General features: G+C 33.1%; 1 protein-coding gene and 1 long non-coding RNA gene across 3 annotated transcripts in view; both read right to left on the bottom strand.

Annotated features, from left to right (window-relative positions):
• The window catches only part of GUF1 (GUF1 homolog, GTPase), a 25,014-nt gene extending 9,364 nt beyond the window's left edge, over positions 1–15,650 (bottom strand). For both annotated transcript variants that reach the window (XM_011362801.2, XM_011362802.2), the window contains exons 1-13: positions 15,283–15,650; positions 13,552–13,663; positions 13,258–13,406; positions 12,902–12,982; positions 11,923–12,000; positions 11,040–11,123; positions 6,939–7,003; positions 6,222–6,425; positions 4,730–4,869; positions 3,452–3,575; positions 2,957–3,089; positions 2,040–2,183; positions 992–1,125 (exon numbers count right to left, since the gene is read on the bottom strand). In XM_011362801.2, coding sequence (XP_011361103.1) covers positions 992–1,125; positions 2,040–2,183; positions 2,957–3,089; positions 3,452–3,575; positions 4,730–4,869; positions 6,222–6,425; positions 6,939–7,003; positions 11,040–11,123; positions 11,923–12,000; positions 12,902–12,982; positions 13,258–13,406; positions 13,552–13,663; positions 15,283–15,447 — 1,613 coding nt within the window. In that variant the 5' untranslated portion in view covers positions 15,448–15,650. The remainder of the gene's footprint in view (positions 1–991; positions 1,126–2,039; positions 2,184–2,956; positions 3,090–3,451; positions 3,576–4,729; positions 4,870–6,221; positions 6,426–6,938; positions 7,004–11,039; positions 11,124–11,922; positions 12,001–12,901; positions 12,983–13,257; positions 13,407–13,551; positions 13,664–15,282) is intronic.
• Positions 8,784–10,841, bottom strand: LOC111741509. Its single transcript, XR_002781013.1, has 2 exons — positions 8,907–10,841; positions 8,784–8,837 (listed from the first exon to the last, which is right to left on the bottom strand). It is a non-coding gene; the product is annotated as an uncharacterized LOC111741509 (long non-coding RNA).
• Positions 15,651–16,129: the final 479 nt, after the last annotated feature.

The raw sequence follows: 16,129 nt of genomic DNA, 5'->3' as shown, positions 1-16,129 counted from the left end.
GATGTTCATAGCAGCATTGTTCACAGTGGCCAGGACACAGAAGCAACCGAAGTGTCCTACGACAGAAGATTAGCTAAGGAAGGTGTGGTACATATATACAATGGAATATTACTCAGCCATAAGAAGAGATGAAATACTGCCATTTATGACAATATAGATGGACCCTGAGATAATCATACTAAGCAAAATAATCCAGACAGAAAAAGTTGAAAATCAAATGATATCACTCACATGTGGAATATAAACCTAAAAGCAACAAATGAACAGGACACACAAACAGAGACTCATAGACATGAACAATGGACTAGTGGTTACCAGAGGGTAGGGGAGGAGAGGTTAGGTAGAAGGGATAAAGGGGGTCAAACATAGGGGGTTGGGGGAGGGTGAAGCGGGTTAAGGGGATCAAATACATGGTAGCTGAAGGAAACTGGATTGTGGGTGGTAAACACACAATAGAATATACAGATGTCAAATTATAATGCACACCTGAAAATTATATAATTGTATTAACCAATGTTACCCCAATAACCCTAATAAAAAAAATAAAAATAAAACAAAAAAGAGCCTAGCAAAGCACATATAAGCACTTAGTAAGTGGCAGCTATTAATATTAACAATATGGTAAAAGCTTACAATGCTCATCAAAATAGACAAGTTTAACTTATGCTTACAAGTCTTTCCAATTATGGATAAGAACAAATATACTATTGTCTTAATTTTAAAACAAGCTGGTGCCTAGAGTTGCAAATGTTTTCTAAAAGTTTTAAGCAAGGAGGTCACAAGGTGATACTAATATGCCAAAAAAAAGATTACTTCCTAAAGTGTTGCTAAAATCCTTTCTTTCCTCAACAAACATAATTAAGCATTTACTATATGAAAGACATCATATTAAATACTATGCAGAATACAAAGAGAGATAGATAAGATACTCTTCCTAGTCAGTATTTTAAAAAAACTGTCCCTATATCTGAATTTCCCATTAAATTTTTACCTAGCATATCCAGAAGACAGGGATTTCAAAGAATCATAAAAATCCACCACGATTTCATTCAAAGGGAAGAGATATTTAAGCATAACTCTATTTTGATCAATAAACACCATATTCTTCTGAATTGCTCTTCGAGCCTAAAAAAGACAGAAAAAAAATGTGTTTAATTATAGCCTATTCGAATGATTTAAAATATAAAGATGTCAATTACCAACTTAAAAATTTCCTTATGAGTCCTAATAAAGAGTTTACAAAATGAATACTTATTAATTGCCTAGTAAAAACTTGCAAGCAATATTTATAATACAGGGAGAACCATTTTGTATTTCAATCACAATATACTTCCTACCAAAGCTTTTAATCCTTTATCTAACAATTTTATCTTTTTTAATTATAGAGTAGTTCATTTAAAAATAAGTCAAATATAACTACAGATAAAGTCAAAGTTCTAATTTCTTGTTTTACAAATAAAGAAACTTAGGTCCAGGGAAAGTAAGTGACTAAACAAAATTATAATCTAGTTTGTGATAACAATTAAGATTCATGTCCACTAGCCATCATTTGAGAGTTCTTTTGAATACATGACAGAGTATTTCAAAAAGGTATTTTTGAGGATTATGATTATATCCAATTTTGGAATGATTTTGTAATAAATCACTGATTACAATGTGGCGAGAACTAAAGCAATATGGGAAACACTTCCCAAAGGTATCTCATTATAATTATGTGTATTCAATATCAAGTCCTAAAAAGGCTAAGAGAAAGTATATTTTCAGCTACTCAAGATAAATAAGCATCAAATTTCTTTCCTCTGTGCAAAAATATCCATTCAGTAAATTAACAAAGATGATCAAAATTCTGGCTCTATTTTTTTTAATTTAAAATAAAAATAATTTTAAAGTATAAGTATCTATGTGTGTGTATCTCTTTTTGAAAACTTCTTATAAATTCAGTGTGCTCCACAGAGAAAAATCTTTCAAAACCTGAGCAGGGAACCACTGCTTGAGAGAACTAAAATTTACTTTTCTATTAAACTGTATTACATTTATACCTGGCAAAGCATCATTATTTTTCCAGTATATTCATCTGGTGTGATAACTGTACCCAAAACAACTGGCTCCAAATATTCTGTTACTTTTGATTTATCAGGGAATTGTGCAGGATTGATGATTGTAATTTCCTTTTCTCTATATTCCTAAAAATAAGAAAAATCACCAATAATTAAAGTCTTAATAAATAATTACCATGTTTTAAAATTTGCTTTCAATTTATAGTATATGTTAAATTTATTTTGTTATTGAATTTATTGGAATAAAAAGAATTCCTAATATTCTAATATTATTTTAACATGCTTTAGATTAAAAAAACCCTCCAATTATACTCATTTAACATTAATAAAAATTATAATAAGTAATATATTCTGGTTATTGACATTTAGTAAACGCATTTCATGTACCATTTAGAAAAGTATGATGTAATACTACAATTTAATCTGCCTTTTATAAAGCATTATAATAACTTTCCTAAGTTAATATTGTTGGAAAATATTTATCAATGCCAAAGTTAACATTTGTTTAAAATTAACAGATTGCCACTTAGATGGAATACTGTCTTTATCATTAACCTGAAATCTAAACTCTCCTACAGCTCTACTGCCAGGTAGGAATGAATGTTTCACTTTTTTATAAAATAAATTACTTATAACCAAAAATATATTCTTCGTCCTTATGCTGGCTTTTCAACAGCATTTTCATTACTAATGCTACTTTTTACCCTCAGTAATAGACCAGTAATGACAATGTAGAGATTTTACCAAGTTAAGAAGAATACTGCATAAATCTTTAGCTTTAACAGCTAGTCAGCTAATGGTACACAAAAAGTTCTCTTGCATTCTGCACACACACGCATACACACACACACACACACATGCAAGCATAGTTTTTCCTTGTTCCTGATTCACAACAGTACCTTTATCAATTTTGCTGATGAAAGAACAGCTTTGTATGGAACAGTAGGGGTTGTCAAAATAACAGAAGCATTATATTCTTGCTCTAATCTCTGGTTGAAAACTTCCATATGCAAAAGTCCAAGAAATCCCAATCTGAGGGAGAAAAAGCCAAATTCCAAAATGTTTCTGTCCCATGGGCTCTATTTTTTTTGATGAATATATTTTTACTTTGTGAGGAAAGGGTGGAATAAAGAGTTATTCAAGCAATTCACATCGTAATTGAATACTGGCATAATTTCATTAAGATTCAAATGTTTCACTGGAATTCTATTGAAAAATCGCTACAAAACTTACCCATTGGATATGAATTCCACAGTGTGAAATAAATAGGCAGATATTGTTTTATTTCACTTCACACTAATATGAACTTATCCTCAGAAATGTTCAGGAGCAATAAACCATTTAAACTTTACTTTTCAATAAAAATGAAAACCTACAATGTAGGTGAATCTTACCTCCAGCCAGCACCTAGGGCAAGGCTACTATCCCGATGAACTGTCACACTGGAATCATTTAAAGTCAGTTTTTCTACAGCACTCTTCAGGTTATTATATTCAGATTGATCTACAGGGTACATTCCTGAGAACACAATAATTTCTAGTTATCACATGTGAAAAGCTGCCTAAAGAAAAGAACTAAATATGCAATGCTTCCAAGGTCAAAATCAATCATTTAGCTTTTTAATAACTTCCCTATATTTTATTCAACAAAATACTGGTTTGCTAAAAAAAACTATGAATATTAAGTTACACTGACTTCAAAGTGTACTGAAAGTTTCATACCCTTAATGAATGTACACTGGATTAATATTCCAAGTGGTGTTTTTATGATTTTGCAAAAATATAGATAAAACAAAAAAGAATGATGGGAATTAGACCTAGGAAAATACATTCTGTTTATTTCAAGAAACAAAAGTGGAAGACGTTCCGCAACCACAAATGAAACTGCATTAGCAGATAAAAAATAGGAGTATAAATGAAAACTACACTGAATTAGTTAGTAATTCTCTAGGGCAGATTATCCATTAAAGACAAAGATAAATTTTGCTTTTTTTAATTCCCTGACAAAAACTATGAAGTTATTGTTATTTAGATTTTCTTTTATCTGACACCTGAAGTCCTCACCTCTGAACTCCAAATCCAAAGGACTAACTTTGCCTAAAGGCAGAGATAAACAAAGTTTATAATTCCTAATAAGAGATACTAAAGGGAGAAAAACAAGGTCTGGATGGATATCCTTCACAGAGTAACATGATGACCTTCAAATAGGTCTTATTTTTCAAATATCTATAACTCCACACAGTAGTAAAAGGATGTGAAGTTACACATATGTGAGGTGACAACATTCTCTGCCATGTCTACACTATTACAACACAATATTAAAGAAAAGCCAGCTAAGGGGGAGGTACTCAGTAATAAAAACATTCTAATTAGAAAAATACATCAAATATAGGGACCATTTGGGAAATTCATATTAGTATGCTCTTCTATACATCAAATAGCTTGTTTCTTAACAGCCTGTTTCTTATGAAGTCCTAAAAAATTTTTAGAAATTATCTCCCACATAAGTTTTACTATACATATGAAATTGGCTAACATATAAATAGCACACACACACACAAAACAAAGAGTATCCTAGAAATAGCTGTTATTTAAAATGAGTATTTCTAGTACTTTTTATTTTAATTTACAGAATAAATTGGCCCTCATCCTTTGAATCTGTGAGCTCCTCACCTGCAAATACCATTGGTTTCGCTGATTTAAACCCAGGCAAGGGCTCCACTGGTTGTTTATGTAAATATAATGTATCTCCTACTTGTGCTTCAGTGACATCTTTCATCCCAGCAATCAGATAGCCCACCTGTCCTGCATATCTAAATAAAATTATTATATGGAAATATTTACTGCTTTAATGTTTCAAACGCATACACAATAAGCTCTACCTTTCCAAGAAATGATCACTTTCCAAACAAAAACCTCATGAAACTGAAAGTGCTACATATCTCTCAACTCTAAGGATTAGCAGCAAAAGAATATACGATGCCTTAAAATTCATAACCAAGGACTTCTACAATACAACAAGCCTAAGACCTTTTTAATGACTTTGCCCACCTTTGCATATTAAACAACAGCTTGTAAAATACAGTGTAAACATAGTGAACCTGGTAAGTGCAGAAACAAAACAATTCTTGTAATGTAGTGTGAAACACTATTTTATCAATGAATTGTGTTACAAATGTGCTTTAAAAGAAACAACAAGATTAATTTTTAACCAAGCAGAAATATGTGAACTCTCAACAAATTTGACTTATATCTGATGTTCCTGTTCTAAGAAAAGCGCAAATCCCAACATTTCGGAGTAATGTTTATTCTGTTTTTCTTTTAAGTAAATTTCCTACATGATAACAAACTAATTTACATTTAGTATAAGGTATGAGTTTCTTGTTTTGACATGTAGTAACAGCTGGTATACGATATATATGGCAGAATACAGACAGACTTTAGAAATATTTGCATAAAATTAAAATACTTTATGACTTGATAAAAAAAATGCAGTGAGCAAAACATTCTAGTTTCAGACATACGACATTAAACTATCAAGTGTGACCAATACAGTCACCTGATTCAATACCTTAATTTTTACAGATGAGGATAGAAAGCTCCAACTATTTGCCCAAGATAATTTATCTCATCAGTATCTGAAGTACTGATGGAGTAGGCCCTCAAATATTAATAAGTAAACTCAGAACTCAGTTTTTCCAATACACAGTACCTTGCTAACCCCATGGGCCACGAATTCTAGTTAATCCAAGTTTTACCATGAATTCTATACTAAAGAAAAGAATTATCAAATTTTCTTCACTTTTATTTTGAAAAATCTAATCATAAAAAAATTGTCAAAATGATACCTGATATGGATATGGATATAGGCGAGGGAACTATTTCTTTCACTGTCTCATCAAATACATACAGAATCCAATCTGTACCAGATCATAAAATTAGTTGTAACTAGTCAGGAGGAATAAAAAGATATCAAATCTTTTTACTGTCCTTCACACATGAGATTCTTTTTAAAAGAGCATTCACTCTATAGTTGCATTAAATAATTAGGTTTTGTTTTGTTTCTAAGTCATCACATTGGGATCATTGGAAGTATACCAAGTTGAGAAAGAATGAAACAGAAACACATACAAATGTATTTTAATTATTAATGTAGATGACTTACAGTTTATGAGTTGGCAGCTCATTAGGATTCAGAACTCCCACTTCGTTAACTTCATATGTCTTTCTAGTATGTGCAGATACAATTTTATCTCCTTTGGAAACCACTCCATCAAACAATGCTACATTGGCTATCACACCCCTATACTGGTCAAAAGTGGAGTCAAATACCAAAGCTCTCAGGGGATTTTTGCGATGTACTTTAGGACTATTAAAAATAAGTAAAAAGTAAATACACACATAGTAAATTAAAATATTAATAAAATGCCTTTTTTTAACTCAAATATTATGCTTAATACATTCTAGTACTTAAGAAAGGTTGATAACTGATAGCCAAAATAAAAAGATCTTTCTCTAAAATAAGATACAATGCCTATTTCTATATTAGTTTTAATTCAATCTCATGTTTTAAATAAATGACTTTTAAAATTACTTACAAAACTGATGAAATATATTTGTTCAGTATTAAAGCAAAGAACAGTCAATGTTCTCAAGTCTCTTTTTACAATGATTGTTAAGAGGAGATCCCTATTCTCGTTTTTTCTTATTTCCCTGTACTGTGTTTGCCCTCCATATATTACTAAAAATAAATTTAAAAATTTATTCTCCTTGGCCACAAGAGTATATTTCCCATATTGAATAAGCCACAATAACAGATCAAACGGATGGTCTGTGTACTATTAAAGATTAATGAACAGTATAAAAATAGCAAAATACTTACGGGGGTATTCTTTCGATGACTGCCTGAAGAACACTTTCAATATTTGTTCCAAGTTTAGCAGAAATCTAAAAATATATATGTACGGTGATTTCACTCGTATGTGGGATATAAAACTAAAAAGCAACAAACAAACAAGACAAACAAAAACTCACAGACATAGACAACAGTTTAGTGGTTACCAGAGGGAAAGAGGGGCAGGAGGCAGGTAGGTCAGGGTAAAAGGGGTCTAATATATGGTGACAGAAGGAGATCTGACTTTGGGTGGTGAACACACAATGCAATATACAGATGATATATTATTGAACTGTATACTTGAAACCTATATAATTTTATTAACCAATGTTACCTCAATAAATTTAATAAAAAAGAAGTGGGAGCACATGTGAAAAAAACAAACATTTAAACTTAAAGCTCTACTTTTCTTCTATTCTAGTGATGAAGCTTTATGATCAGAAAAAAGAAAGAACTAACAGTTATAATTTGTTTGAACATAGTAAAAGGAAGCACAAAGCATATAGTGTATTGACAAATGTCCTTCCAATACAGTTAGGTGATTCTGTGTTTCTTGGATTAAATTATAAAAGCATTCTGATTATGGTGTTGAAAGAGCAGTGGTCTAAGAGTTAAAAAATTCTAGGTTAACAATCATGATTCTGCATAGAATGTAGACTTTGACCTGTGCATACTTCTTCATGCTTCAAGTTTCTCATCTGATAAGTGATTATTCTTATTTTGCCTAAATCTCAAGGTTGTTGTGTGGAGAGATTAAGCAATATACATACACTAATTATAAAGTACATAATTACTATTGTTCTCTCACTGAAAAAAGCAAGCCAAAAGACTCAAAACTCATGTGCATGACTGACCTTTGTCATCATCAGTAATTGGACTGTCTCTGAAATCTTGATTTCAAAACCCATTACCTGAATACCACCTCTTACCCTTTAAACTCCCTCTACATCAGTTTTTCAAACTCAGCAATAAGGACATTTGGGCTGTTCTGTGCACTGTAGGATGTTTAACAGCAACCATGAAATCTCATCAATCCACAAGATGCCAGTAGCACTCACTTCTCAGTGTGACAACAAAAAATGTCTCCAGACATTACCAAATGTTTCCTGGGTGTAAAACTGACCCCTAATGAGAACCACTGCTCCAGACTCTAGTAACTTGTTTGCAACAATCCTTTAAGATCACCATTTCTAATCCATTGAATGGAATACTTTTTTTCATTATTCATTAGTCCCCTGCCCGCTTCTTTCTCAGCTGAGACTCCAAGGTCCACTATTTACGATCACTGTTCAACTGCTTTCTATTCTCTCAAAGAGCATAAGCAGATGGTAAAATCTCAACTGTGAATGCATCCAACTATATGCCTTTTCTATGCTTATTACCAGAGCAGTTTAACATTAGTGGAGAAAAATCAAGTAAGTGGTCTGGCTAGTTTCTTGTGAATTCATGACCACAAGTCTCACTATGTAGTTAACACTTCCTGGCACTCCCAGGGTATGTCCCCTAGTAAATTCACAGTGCTATTCAGTAAGATAATTCACACCACTTTCCTTCAATCTACATTTTCTCCTCTGGAGAATTCTCTCAGTTGATAACTTTGCCTCATTTCATTTAAGGAAACAGAAAACATCAAAAACTCCCTTATCCAAACATATAAATCCATCTGCACCTATACCCACAACCTCTTTGCCTTCTCTTGTTATAACGAGTACTCCCACTTCCCTGAAAATTCAATCCTTCCACACTTCTATTCTGAATCCTACTCTCTCTAAACTCTTACTCAAAACACCGTAAAAACTGACAATAATGTAACATGACTTCTAGGACCTTTTCCTCTATCTATACTTTACTCCTAGGAAACTGCATCCATTTCTATGGCCTCAATAACTTCTCAGTATCTATCTCTGAACCAACTCTAACATGGTTCATGTTAATAACTTCATGTTGTTAATAAACAACATGCTAATAACTTCTCAGTATCTATCTCTGAACCAACTCTCTCTGTGACTGCCTGAATTGTAGATTTATGCGCTATCTCTACTTGGGCATGTAGTAGACATTTCTAATAGTAGACACTATGCCCAAAACAGAGCTTTTTATTTTCCCCCTATATTTGTTCCTTTCCAGGTCCACTCCATATTAACACCAGTATTCAATTAATTGTTCAAACCTAAAGATTCCTGATTCTTCCTTTTATTTCACTTCCTTACATATAACTCACCAACAAATCTATTACATCTATAAAATATACATCAAATTTGTCCCCTTTTCCAACATTACCATCATATACTTAGCCACCACCATTTTGCACCTGAGTTATTACTGCACGCTGGTTTCCCCTATCTCTTCTTACTCTTTTCCAACACATTCTCTATAAGGAAACCTGAATGATCAGTTTATTTCCTCTCTTGCTTTAAAATCCTTTATTATCTTAGAATAATTTTCAAACTCTTTAGTATATAGCAAGAGTCTCAGCATGACTTGATTTCTGGCTACTCCAAAGCCATCTCATCTAACTTGCCTGCTTTCTGTCCCTAAATCATGCTAATTCTTGCCAAACATGCCAAGCCTTTACACTTGCTCTTTCTTCTTCCTGGAATGCATTTCTCCCAACTCTTCATTTCTTCAGGCCTTAGCTCATCAGAGAGACCTTCTCTAAGTTAGTCTGTACCACAGCATCTCTCTGAAAAACAAGACTTTTCCATTGTTAACTATGGTATTCTACCTGAAAACACAATTTGTTGAATGAATTTCCTTGACATCTGTCTCATTCAATAATCACTACACTTACTTCTTTATTTACTATTTAATGACTGCACCCCCCAAGTAGAATATAAACACAATGAGATAGGGGTCTTGTCTGTCTGTTCATTGCTGTGTCCCTAGCTGCAACAAGCAAATAAGTATCTAAATGAATTCTATAAAGATGTATTAAAATCAGAATAGTTAATTATACTTTAATATAACATAATCCAAATTATGAAAACATAATTCCAGGAATGCCTTATAATAACGTCCCATTCATATTAAAAACCATTAAATTCTGTGTGTATGTGTATCTAAGAAAAAAAATTATTGCTTTTCAGTCATTACCAAGTTGTATGTAATCATCTACTGTGTGAAGTGTAAACAGACAAAAAGTACTCAACACCTGAAAGTTGTTTTTTCAAAAATCAAACAAGATTGAAAGTGTAATCTAAACATACTGTTGCTCTGACATACTTACTACATAAGCATGTAGCATAGTTTAGCCTAGTGTGGTTGTGGCTATTTAACGCCCAAACCAACATTTGAAAAGCAAATTTAAAAATTCAAATTTAAAATAGTATTAATTGGATGTAAATAAAATATATTGTTTCCTAAGATTATTACTCTAGCTAGCTATTTATAAAAAAATAAAATAAAATAAAAAATAAAAAAAGGTCTTTGTCAATTCCAACATACAAATGCCCTAAAATTAGTTTGGACCTGCTCTTCAAGAGAATATTTCCATAGAGGCAAAATGGCATACAAAAAAGAATATTGTAATGTGTTGCAGAAAACCTACATTTTAGTCCTGACAAATTAGCTAACTATAGATCTGTAATTTTAACTGACAAAACTGACAAAATCTTTGAGCCTTAGTTCTTTCAACAGTATCACAAGAATAATTCCTGTCTGTCCTAACCATGTAACAAGGAATTTGGGTTAAGATCAAATGAAGTATTAGTAAAAAGAACTTTGTAAAACTATTAAAAATATTAATATAATGATGGGCTATCAAAAACTATGAAATTTCACTTAGGCCAAATATCTGAGGTTTTAAAAAGTATAATCAAGTCTTAAAAAAAAATAAAAGGGACATGGTTCTTTAGTGTAGCAGTTAGCACGTCTGCTTTACACATAGAAGGTCCTGGGTTCGCGCCCCAGTGGAGCCACGGTCCATGGTCTATGGCCATGCTACCCTGAACAAGCCCGGCGTCTGATCTTGGAAGCTAAGCAGGGACGGGCCTGGTTAGTACTTCGATGAGAGACCACCTAGGAAGCCAAGTGTTGTAGGCATAAATAATAATAATAAATAAAATAAATAAATAAATAAAGGTATTTTACCTTAATACATTCATCACTTGGAATATCAAACACCTTTTCAATTTGTTTTTCAACCCTTTTAGGATCAGCATTCTTCAGATCTATCTTAAAAAAACAATTCATCATGTCTTAACTTAATAAATAAAATGTATTAAATATTAATTAAGAGTACTTGGAGATAGCTAAAAGCTATCCATGATTTTTCTTTCAAAAGTATTAAAATGACATATATAGTCAATACAATTTTAATAAGCATGGCCATTGAAAAACAGGGAAGACAGAAGAGCATGCAAAAAATTTAGGCAGTAAGCTACTCAAGGCAGTAGAAAAGTTCAATAACAATTTATTAATTAACACCATATAAGTTGACTTTAAGTTAGGTACAGTTTACAAAAACAGTCTTACCTATGGGCAATCCTGCTTCTTTTAAACTTAACCCCAATACCAAAAAATATAACAATGCAATGCAGATTTTTAAATTAAAATTTTTAATTTATTAATTTTAAAATATAAAATACAAAGTTACAGTTTATACACAGTGCTCACTTTAGCACTTAACTGTTATATTTCATGTTATATTACATTGTTTCCTCCTAGATCACAAACTCCTTTTCGTTTCCTATATGTAGTTTAGCGTAACAGACATATGCTAGCTGCCCTGCACATATACCTTTCCTATACAAACAGCCTTCCATCACTCCATGTAATTCAGAGAAACTATCTTCTCAACTACATGCAAGGGTATGGAAGTTACAATTCCATCACGTGCAATTCAAAGACATAAATCTCATCAATATATTTAATAAACAGCTGAAGTTCCCTCATATAAAAAAAGCACACTTGATACTCAAACACTAAATTTACTTTTAGAAAGTAATAAATAGCATTGTTCTCTCATTGTTACCTTGTTTATAACTGGAATCACTGATAGCTGTGCTTCAAAGGCAAGAAAGAAGTTTGCTACAGTTTGGGCTTGAATACCCTGGAATATCAACACAATATACTGAGAGGCTCATTCTATCATGTCACAAAACATGTAATTCAAGATCATACCACACATCTTCATCAAAAGCAGAATATAAGGCAAACTACAGCATCTATACTTCCATGGATCTGGATTATTCCCTGTGAAATTTATTTCAGTTCAGGAAGCATTTGTTGGAGGGAACTGTGTTCAGCATTAGAGACACAAAGACTCTCAAGGTCATCAAAGCCTACTAAAGAATAGAGTCATGTGATGCAGTTTATAAACCCAGTACTACATATATAAGGTAGACTGACTTTCTCTGACAGAATCAGGGAAAGTTTAACACAACAAATAAAACATTTTGGGGTTTAGATGAAGAGTTTGTGAGAAAGTGAACATATCAAAAGCTTTATTTTAAATAGTATATCATAGTTCTTATATGTTCAATTGTTGAACATGCTTTTATGGTTATATTTATACCACAAAATAAATGGGTAATGTTATTGACATGTTTCTTTAACACGTCACATATTATTACCTTTAAATCATCCAAAAAAGACCTCAAAAATAAAGATTTACATTCAAGTTCTCCTAAAAATTGATATGGAAAACTGAGATTAAAAACTTAAAAACTGAGTTTTTTGGTAGGATATATAATATGACATACTTCGACAAAAATACAATTGAATAATTCCTCTGATCAGATAAAAAATTTTAAAAGATGAACAAGTCAATTTCACAAAATGCTTTAGTATAACGTCAAATTAACAGGACCAAAGCATATAACTTTGGTTAAGTGATACAATAAATCTTATTTTTATCAAACATAAAAATTCTATTTTCGAAACACTTTAAAAAATAACCTCTCGAAACAACCAAATAGTATGTTACATCATATACAATTAAAAGTACATACCTCATTTGCATCAACCACAAGTAAAACACCCTGGCAAGCAGACAGTGACCTGGATACTTCATAACTAAAATCAACATGGCCCTGAGAAACAAAAAATATCGATACCTCTAAATATTAGCTATAATTGTTTTAGCTTAGGTTATGGCAAACCTATTGACTCCACTTGGAAAAAAGTTAATAGGTTTCTTTTGTTTAGCCCACATTTGTAAAACAATTTACACTAACCTAAGAACAATGAGAAAACAAAAAGCAAAGTTAGGTGTCTAATATCGGTTCAAAAACTAAACTAGGATTTGTTTATACTATTAATACAAGGCTGACTTTAACAATGGAGACAAAATTAATATTAAACTTACTGGTGTATCAATGAGATTTAAAAGGTATTGCTTTCCTTCACAATTATAGAAGAGAGATGCTGTCTGTGCTTTAACAGTGATTCCTCTTTCTCGTTCCACTTGCAATTTATCAAGAACTTGCTTATTGTTGTTTGTTTTATCAATTGTCCCTTTAAATAGAAATGCATGATTTATCTAAGGGCTTTTAAAAAGAAACAATACTGCACATAAAATTAAAACCAAATTGCAAAAAGCATGATAAAAGTAATTATCAATTACTCATTGCCATCAATTAAGTATATAAAATGAAAATACCTGTCAATTCTAGGAGCCTGTCAGCTAAAGTACTTTTGCCATGATCCACATGTGCGATGATACTAAAATTTCTAATATTTTCAACAGGGAATCTAGACATGTCAATTTTTTCCTAGAAAGGGGTGAGAAATATTACATTTATAAGTTATAAATCTGGCACAATGTGAAATAAGTATACTAATTCAAAGAATATTCTTTTAGCCTTCTTTGAACAATTTCACTAATAGCATTTATATTGTTTATGTTATTCCTCTGACAAAGTTATGTATGGCTAAACTCATACTACAGTGAATTACAATATGAGTCATTGAATACATCAGTTTCACTGTCAAAAGTGACCATACAGCTAAATAAAAGTTCCTTATAATATTTCCACTACTTATAATATTTCCACCACTTATGGGGAACTGAATTTATTTTCAGGAATGGAGAACACAAGATACCTAGAACTCAAGAACTGCCTTAGAACACCATGTTTAACAAAACCTCTTGAGGCAAAAAGCGACAGAAAAGCTAAAAGAAAAAAAAAATCCTTTTCCTCTATAATACATTTAATCACCAAAGTCAGGTCTTTTAAAACCCTGTGCTCCAGAGCCTTCAAAAGTTTAAATTAGATACAATTTTGTTACTTGCAACTTCTCTAAAGAGAGAAAAAAATCACATCAGCAAAAAAAGGCTCTTATTTACCAACTTCAAATTCAAAAATACTTTAAAATGTAAATTCTAATTTTTAGTTGCACACATCTTTAGTTTTTATTGAGATTCATTACAAAAACTGCTAAAAAGTTGATATTCAAGAAAAACATGTCAGTTTTTTGGACTCTATAAACATTTTATTTTTCCAATAAAATCTATACTGAAAGAAATTCTGGAAAAAACTAAACAATTTGTTTGCCCTGTAGATTTCTCCCCTGTCATTTATTCAAAAGATACAAAACTGCACCATATTTAAGAAATTTGAATTACGACATAAATTCATTTTAAATTTTACAGGCATTTTAGAAAAGGGCAAAACTTTTATGTAGTCAATATTATGTAGTCTTATTTTTCTCCAGTTACTCATAACTTGCAATTACTTCACTTTTCTATCTAACTTATCTCTTCGTAGTTAACAGATATAGTAGTTTCTACAGTGCTGCACCCCTACCTTCTCCAATCACAAGAATAGTCAGAGTTATACAAGTTTGCTTTGACTGATGCAAAATACGATAATAAAAAGAAGCTAAGGCATATCCAGCTCTTCTTATATTCTAAGTATTAGACTCAGTTCTATGCCTTCCATCGTGTAATGCTCATAAATAAGCATTTGATGGTTTTATTAGTACCTCATTTAATAAACGAAGAAACATTCACAGGAAGGTCAAGCTTCCCTGACCAGAGCATACAGCTAATAAATTGCAGGAAAATGCAAATAGAAGCTTCTTCAGTAGGATTTTAGGAGTAGTAATGTAATATACGCAAAGTGCTTAGATCAGTGACTCGCATGAATTATTAAGTTACTGACATTACAAATTAGGAAACTCAGGAGTGACTTGGACAAGGTCACAGGTGAGCAACGGAGAGTTCTGAAACCCCAGCGGAGCGCGCGCGCTCAGCTCCGCCTCCTTTACAAAATCGTAACCTGATTTCACAGGTAATTCTAGGAAACCCTTCACATCTCCAAATTCGCAAGGTGCACCCTCCCAAGTTTTAATACGTAGTTAATGTGAAACTAAAGGGGAAGGGTGTCACCTTGCGCTCTGCAGAGCTGTGGAGACTGTCCAGAGCCCTGGAGCGGGCAGCAGCCCCGCGGCTCGGCACGGGGAGAGGCCAGGGCAGCATCCGACAGGCAGCCCCAGAGACACATGCCGTGATCGCGCGTCCACGCCACCAGCCTGGACCCACAAGAAACTGCATCCCCCCAGGCTACGGAGGCGTCAGGAGAGGGTCCCCAGAGGCTCCAGCGCCATCGCCTGCGACTCGGTTTTCTCCAAGATGCTATGGCTAGGGTCCGGCGAACAAAATTCAACCTGACTATCCCAGGCAGAGAGGAAAACCTGCTGAGGACTACAACCCGCAACTAGCCGCTCCGGCGGAAGGTTGGAGACGCAGCACCGCACGCCGACGTCCGCACGTCGCAAAACGTCTTGACGTTAGCGTGCCTCCGCGCAAGGGTGTTAAGAAAACACATGAGAGGAAGCGCTCCCAAGCAATGTTAATTGTGCTCTTAGCTAAACGTGGGATTTTCCCTCCAACTAGATGGCTAAGTGATATTACAGTTGTTTTAAAATCTGGAAGGCTAAATATATTCCCCACGTTGTCAGTGATGTCGCTAATATTTTAGCGCATCCGAAAGGAAACGGGCAGTAAAATTGCTTGCATTGAAACCTGGGAAAGTTTTGGCCAGGAGTGAAGGTTGAAAAAAGTTACAACCGGAACACCCTAATGTCTCCGTCATCTTCAGGTTACGACTTCAACAGATGTTTACCTTGCAGGAAGCAGAGCTCTGGTTAAGTAGATGAAAGAAAATGAGACTTGTATATGACACGTAGTGTCTAGTCCACAAACTCCCATGGGATTTTCTGGAAAATCCAGGATG

The sequence above is a fragment of the Pteropus vampyrus genome, unplaced genomic scaffold, assembly GCF_000151845.1.
Source record: "Pteropus vampyrus isolate Shadow unplaced genomic scaffold, Pvam_2.0 Scaffold79, whole genome shotgun sequence".
Taxonomy (NCBI): Eukaryota; Metazoa; Chordata; class Mammalia; order Chiroptera; family Pteropodidae; genus Pteropus; species Pteropus vampyrus.
Note: the sequence above shows the minus strand (reverse complement) of the source record. Positions and strands in the feature narration are given on the sequence as shown.